Consider the following 6,000-nt stretch of genomic DNA (forward strand, 5'->3'; position numbering starts at 1 on the left):
AGCACCTCACAGTCATGACATAAGGCAGCAATTGTGTCCATTGCTAACTGTTACCTTTCCATCTCAAGGATGAGATGGAAGACAGATAATTGAAATTTCCTCAGAAGAATCTAGCCAAGGAAGATGTCCTACCCAAGCTCTGGTGGCCAGGCAGTTGGCCTGCCACCCAAAGGCACACAGTTTAGATGTTCTAGCTGCTTCGAAGAAGAAAGATGGACAGTCTCTTCCTGTGTGATTTACTGTCTCTAAAATCCCACTGCAGGGTCAACTATGAGTCAGCTCTGACTTGATGATGCCTAGCAGTGACATCTATCCAAGGAGCTTCAGAGGCTACCTAGACCTTATTGTCACATTTCAAGATACGTCTGCAGAGACTATGTGTCTGGGACATAGACTTATAAAACACCCTTCTCAAATCCCTGAGAATACAAAGAATTCTCTCAAAACTTTGTTTCCTATCAGAGGCCTCTTTCCCTTGGATGATGTTGGCTGGCCAAATTTTTGCCCTGAGCTCCAAAATTGAAAGGTGCTAGGGATTTGAGGGGGTAAAACAAGCTCAAATCATAAGCGCTTCAGCATAAAGAGCCTAATAAGTATTGTTTAGTGCCCAGGCCCTTCCATTGCCCTTGAATAGACTTGCCATCCCATAGAGAAGTCTAGACAATTCCTCAGGGGAAAAGAAGCATGTTCCCAGCCAGACACACTCTGTTCTCTCAAACTGGAAACACAAAGCAGTTGATGAAGCATATGTTCAGTGCTACACCAGGGAAAAGGAAGCATTGAGAAACTATGTTCAATCTCCAGCCAGTTTTCAAACATTCCAGTAAGTGCTCAATTGATCTATCTTGGGCTAATGTTAGCTAGTGTTAGTCCACTGTCTCAAACAGAATGCCTTATATGGAGAGGCAGAGACAGGGTACATGAGGAGGGCTCACAGAAAGCACATTTGAGAAAATCTGAACCAGAGTTCCATTCTTTTGGCTCTTTCTCCAGAAGGCACCAGCCCCCTTGTATCTGTTAGAATTAACATCAGGAATGACTCTTATTATCCATGTGTTACATCTAAACCAGAATCTGTAAAAACAGTCACGGGGAATGGGGTTAGAGTCAGGGGTGCAGTGGCTAATGGCCCAGTCAGCCTTCTCCTGCATGTCTGCCCCCTGAATACGGGTGGAAAGTATCTTGGTTAACATTCAATGACTAGAATGGACTGAGATTCCAAGAGAGATGACTTTCAATGATAGAGACTTAACAGGATGGTTGTTTTAAGTATTTTGTGCTATGTCTAAATACCTTTGAGTAATTAATATTGGGGCAACACTGTCAAGATCTTCTGCTCCATTCTGTTACTTTAAGTGTCCATCCACCAAGCTGTATCCATGCTAGGTTTCCATGCAGCATCCCTCTCTCTAATGTTCTAGCTCTTCCACTCTGGACAGCTCTTTCCTGTATTGCGGGAGGCCTGCTGACAACTATTATCGTGCACTTGGCTGTTAGCTGGAAGGTCAGCAATCAGAACCCATGGAGAAAGATGTAGCAGTCTGGTTTTCCAAAGGTTTACAGTCTTAAAAACTCCATGAAGTGTTTCTACTCCTCCCTCCAGAGTACCTTAAGTCAGAATCAATTCAATAACAACAGGATTAGGGTTTTGTTAGTTTCCTTATCTTGAGCCCCAACACACCTCCCTGCTACCATGATACTCTGGGTAACATACAACAGGTAGATGCTTTCCTATGATGTTTCTTCCCTGAAGTCATGTCTGCCCCTTCTTGGCTTCTGGGGTTGACTTGCAGGACTTCATCAGTGCTCTCTCAAAACCCAGACATGCCTCTGTTCTAGGACTGTTGCTATTGTTATGTGCCATCAAGTCAGAACTGACTCAGCTCATCTACCAGTGGGTTTTCAGAGGCTGTGAACTGGATGGAGGAACTATAGGATTCGAACCACCTGCCATTGGGTTGGCAGCTCAGCTCCTTACCTACTAAGCTCCCTTGTTCTATGACACAGTTAGTTATTTATTTACTGTCATAAATATATTACTTATTTGACAAATACACTAAATTAGTATATAGGTTTATTGTAGCAATATTAGCAAAATATTGATAAAGTAAATCAAAACAAAGAAATGAAACCTGACTGTTTTTACCCAGTGGGAAGAAACCTATTAAGTCTTTAATATATAACTTGTTGGGTTTTTTAGAAATATTATTATTATTATTATTATCATTTGTGCGTGTGTACCATCAAATCAGATTTGACTGGTTCAGGAGGAGATTGTTCCTCCTTCTCGCACAAAGCATCTGGTGGATTTGAACCGCCCACCACTGGAACTGCAGTGCACCTTCTTGCCACTAGTCCACCAGAGCTCGCCAGCCTGTTTTATTTTTATATTTTCGAACAGTTAGTAGATACTACTTATCATTTGGTTTTTCTCTTTTTTTCCAAGCTATTTAACCCATTTGTACAGTGGAATGTTAGTGGCTGCTATTGTAACATGGGGTGGGGGACTGGCAGCGCCAGGAGGGGACAGAGCAGGATGTTCTACCTATTCTAAAGACCTTGTGATCATATCCAGGGGCAAGGAGTTTGCTTAAAGATACGTATTTTGCTCTTCCCTGCCAGCCCTTGAGAGAGGCCTGACCAAGGCCCTGAAGAAACTGGATGACTATCTGAACACCCCTTTGCCAGAGGAGATAGACGCCAATACCTGTGATGATGATGAAAAGGGGTCCCGTCGAAAGTTCCTGGATGGGGATGAGCTAACACTGGCAGACTGCAATCTGTTGCCCAAGCTCCACGTGGTCAAGGTAAGCATTGGCCCACAGGTGCTCACCAGACACAACTCCACCACGGCTCACTCACATGCATGGGCCAAGTCCAAGGTGATGGCCACAGACCCAAGCTCTGAAGTCAGATGGACTAGGGTCCAAGCTCAGCCTCTCCAACTTGCTGGTTGTATCACTTTTCTGATCTTCAGATTCTTAGCTACAAAACAGGCATGTTGTTGTTTTATTCCATTGAGTCGGAACCAACCCATAGCTGACACTCCAGTGGGTTTTCAGAGGCAGTTTGATTGTACTATGTGAGTGCCATTGACTGGGAACCCTCTGCCCAATGAGTGAGTGGCCTTGTCCTGTTCTGTCTTGTCCTGTTCTGTTCTGTAAGCTCTGATTATTCCAACAGCTTTTCCTGCATTGAGCTTTCCCTGTATGGAGGCTCTTTGCTGCTCACTGGTTTTTCTGGGGAAACACAGAACAGCTATACTCATTCTTCTCATCTGGGACAACATCATTGTTGACTAAGCTCAATAAGCTAACACTTCCTTTCACATCATTGTCTTACCCTCTACCTGCCTATGGTATTTCACGACAGTGAAATAGATAGACAGTGGTCTGCTTTTGCCACAAGTCCTTGGGTAGTAAAAGCAGTTAATCCACTTGGGTGCTAACTACAAGTTTGGAGGTTCAAGCCCACTTATCAGAAGAAAAGCCTGTGAAAAATACCCACAGAAAACCTTCTGGAGCACAATTCTGTTCGGATACATCGACTTGTCATGGGCCACAGTCAACTTGATGGCAACTAGTTACTGGTTATAGAGTTTATTGTCAGAAAAAGATGATACAATATTGTGTTGTGTACTATCAAGTCAGAACCAACTCATAGCTGACCCTCCAGCAGGTTTTCAGACCCTTCAGCAAGCTTTCAGAGATGATTAATCACATGGGAAAAGATTGTCCATCTTTCTCCTATGGAGCAGCTGGTAGATTAGAACTGCTGGCCTTTGGGTTGGCTGTGCAACTCCTTACACATTAAGCTACCAGAGTTTGCTAGAATATGATAAAATAGATCTAAGCAAAAGCAACTAATGTCTAGTTCTCCAATCATGGTAGTGGGTACATGGTAACCCTATAATAAATCCTCATTGACTGGTCATTTGATTATATAACATGTGTCTTGATGTTGGCCAGTCTTCTCTAAATTTCACTGAGAAGCCTATATATCTATCATTTCTTATTTCAAAGAGGATGACTCAGGACAGGGCAAGGTTTCAATCAGTTGCCCATAGGGTCATGGTTAGTCATAGTTAACTTAATGGCACCTAACAACAACAACAATAACAACTGCCCTTTGGTTTGTGGCTTTGTGATTCTGGCCTCGAGTCATTCCTACTCGTAGTGACTCCCCATTGGGTTTCTGAAGCTGTAAATGATAAAGGAAGGATATTGCCCATGTTTCTCCGATAGAAGAAGTGGTGTTTCTCACTTGGTGGCTTTGAACTCCCAAAACCTGGAAGGCTTTGGGATAGCAGCACTAATATGCTACACCCCTGTGAGAGTGTAAATCGCAGCTCTGCTCTGCCCGCTAACTATACCTTGTTAGGCTCTGCCAAGAGAGGGCTTGCAAGGCTGAAGGAGGGAGTAAACACTAGCCATTTTTAGCTCAAGTCCTCCCAGACTAGCAACACAGGCTTTGCTCAAACCAGAACACCCACAAGCTTGTATTGAAACTCTTCAGCTTTGTGTGCATTGAGCCCCCCACAGATCTCAGTCAGAGCTGAAAACTGGGAGTGAGCGTGCATGCTTTTCTCAGTGGGCAAATATAGTCTATTTATTATGAAGACCCTCTAAGTTAGGGGCCAATTCAGTGGCCATTTGTGGGCCCAGTCACACTATGTGCCTTTGAAGTTACTCTTACTGCGCTATTTTTCTCCTCTCTGCTCCTCCCTACCCTCAATAAGCCTCTTTGGTTCTCCTTTTCCTGAAGAGCACATGATATCATTGGGGATAATAAAATCTCAGTTTAAGCCTGACCTTTGCAATGACCATGGTCTTTGCAATTACTTGCTATGAATCAGAGAGCTGGACAATGACTGACGATCCAGAAGAATTGATGCCTTTGAGTTGTGGTGATGGAGAAGAGTACTGAACATACCAGGCACCACAAAGAAAACAAATAGGTCAATCCTAGAGAGGATGAAACCAGGCTGCTGTTTGGAAGCTAGGATTTTGAAGCTCCATCTGACATCCTTTGGGCATGTTGGCCTAGATGAGATGGGGGTAAGTGTGTCAGAGATGATGAAGTTGGCTCAGGATAGAGCAAGATTTGGAATTGTTGTACATAGGGTCGTTATGAGTTGCAAGTCACTCAGAAAGACTAACAACAACAACAAATTAGAGTGTTATGAAGGAAGGACAAAGACTCATTCCAGAAGCCATCAGGTTCCACTCCTGTATCTGTCACCAACTAGGAGTGGTTTATAGGGCAAATGATTTCATCTTTTTGGAATTCGTTTTTCTAAAAAGAAAGATATGGATTCTATTCATTCCTCCCTCTGTTTTATTCCCTTCTTTCTTATTCAGTATTTACTGACTGCTAACCTAGTGGGTGTGGAGTTGCATTGTCAATGCAAAGGCAGGTGGTTCAATGTCACCAGCTTCTCTGACAGAGAGAGCTGGGCAGCCCCCTCTCATGCAGTTTCCAGCATCTGAAAACACACTGAAGGTTCAGCTATGAATCCAACTTGGCCACACATAACAACAGCAACATCCACACAGTAACTGTTTTAGTTATTGACCAAATAAATAATTTGTTGAATAAGTTACACTAATAGATGTCCCTGGTCCTGTGCTTCATGCAATGATTCCTTCAGTTCTTTGCAGCCCCAATTGACAAAGCCAAACCTCATCCTGGATGCAGTTTACTGCGTGGTTCACTCGGAGGAAGTGGGGCTCAGAGGCGGGATGGCCTGAAAGGGAACAAAGGTTAGGCCCCCCGCTCGTGTCTCCTTGGATTTCTGCTGATCCCATCTTATCAGATCCCAGAGACCTGGCAAACCTCTGAAGTTCAGAAAGAGCCAAGGGGGAGCCAAGTCTGGCCTCAAGTTTGGCTTCAGATGCCAAAACCTAATCTATGCTGTGGAAGCTAACTGTTTTCAGATGAAAGAGCAAATTCAGAACATGAGCATCGATGTTCCTGTGAACGTCAGAGAGCTTTCTCTCT

General features: G+C 43.8%; 1 protein-coding gene across 2 annotated transcripts in view; it reads left to right on the forward strand.

The window, feature by feature from the left end:
- The window catches only part of CLIC5 (chloride intracellular channel 5), a 269,785-nt gene that overhangs the window by 255,436 nt on the left and 8,349 nt on the right, over positions 1 to 6,000 (forward strand). For both annotated transcript variants that reach the window (XM_006881933.1, XM_006881934.1), the window contains exon 5: positions 2,623 to 2,807. In XM_006881933.1, coding sequence (XP_006881995.1) covers positions 2,623 to 2,807 — 185 coding nt within the window. The remainder of the gene's footprint in view (positions 1 to 2,622; positions 2,808 to 6,000) is intronic.

This window comes from Elephantulus edwardii, unplaced genomic scaffold (genome assembly GCF_000299155.1).
Source record: "Elephantulus edwardii isolate Elephantulus edwardi_28Jun2011 unplaced genomic scaffold, EleEdw1.0 scaffold00017, whole genome shotgun sequence".
Taxonomy (NCBI): domain Eukaryota; kingdom Metazoa; phylum Chordata; class Mammalia; order Macroscelidea; family Macroscelididae; genus Elephantulus; species Elephantulus edwardii.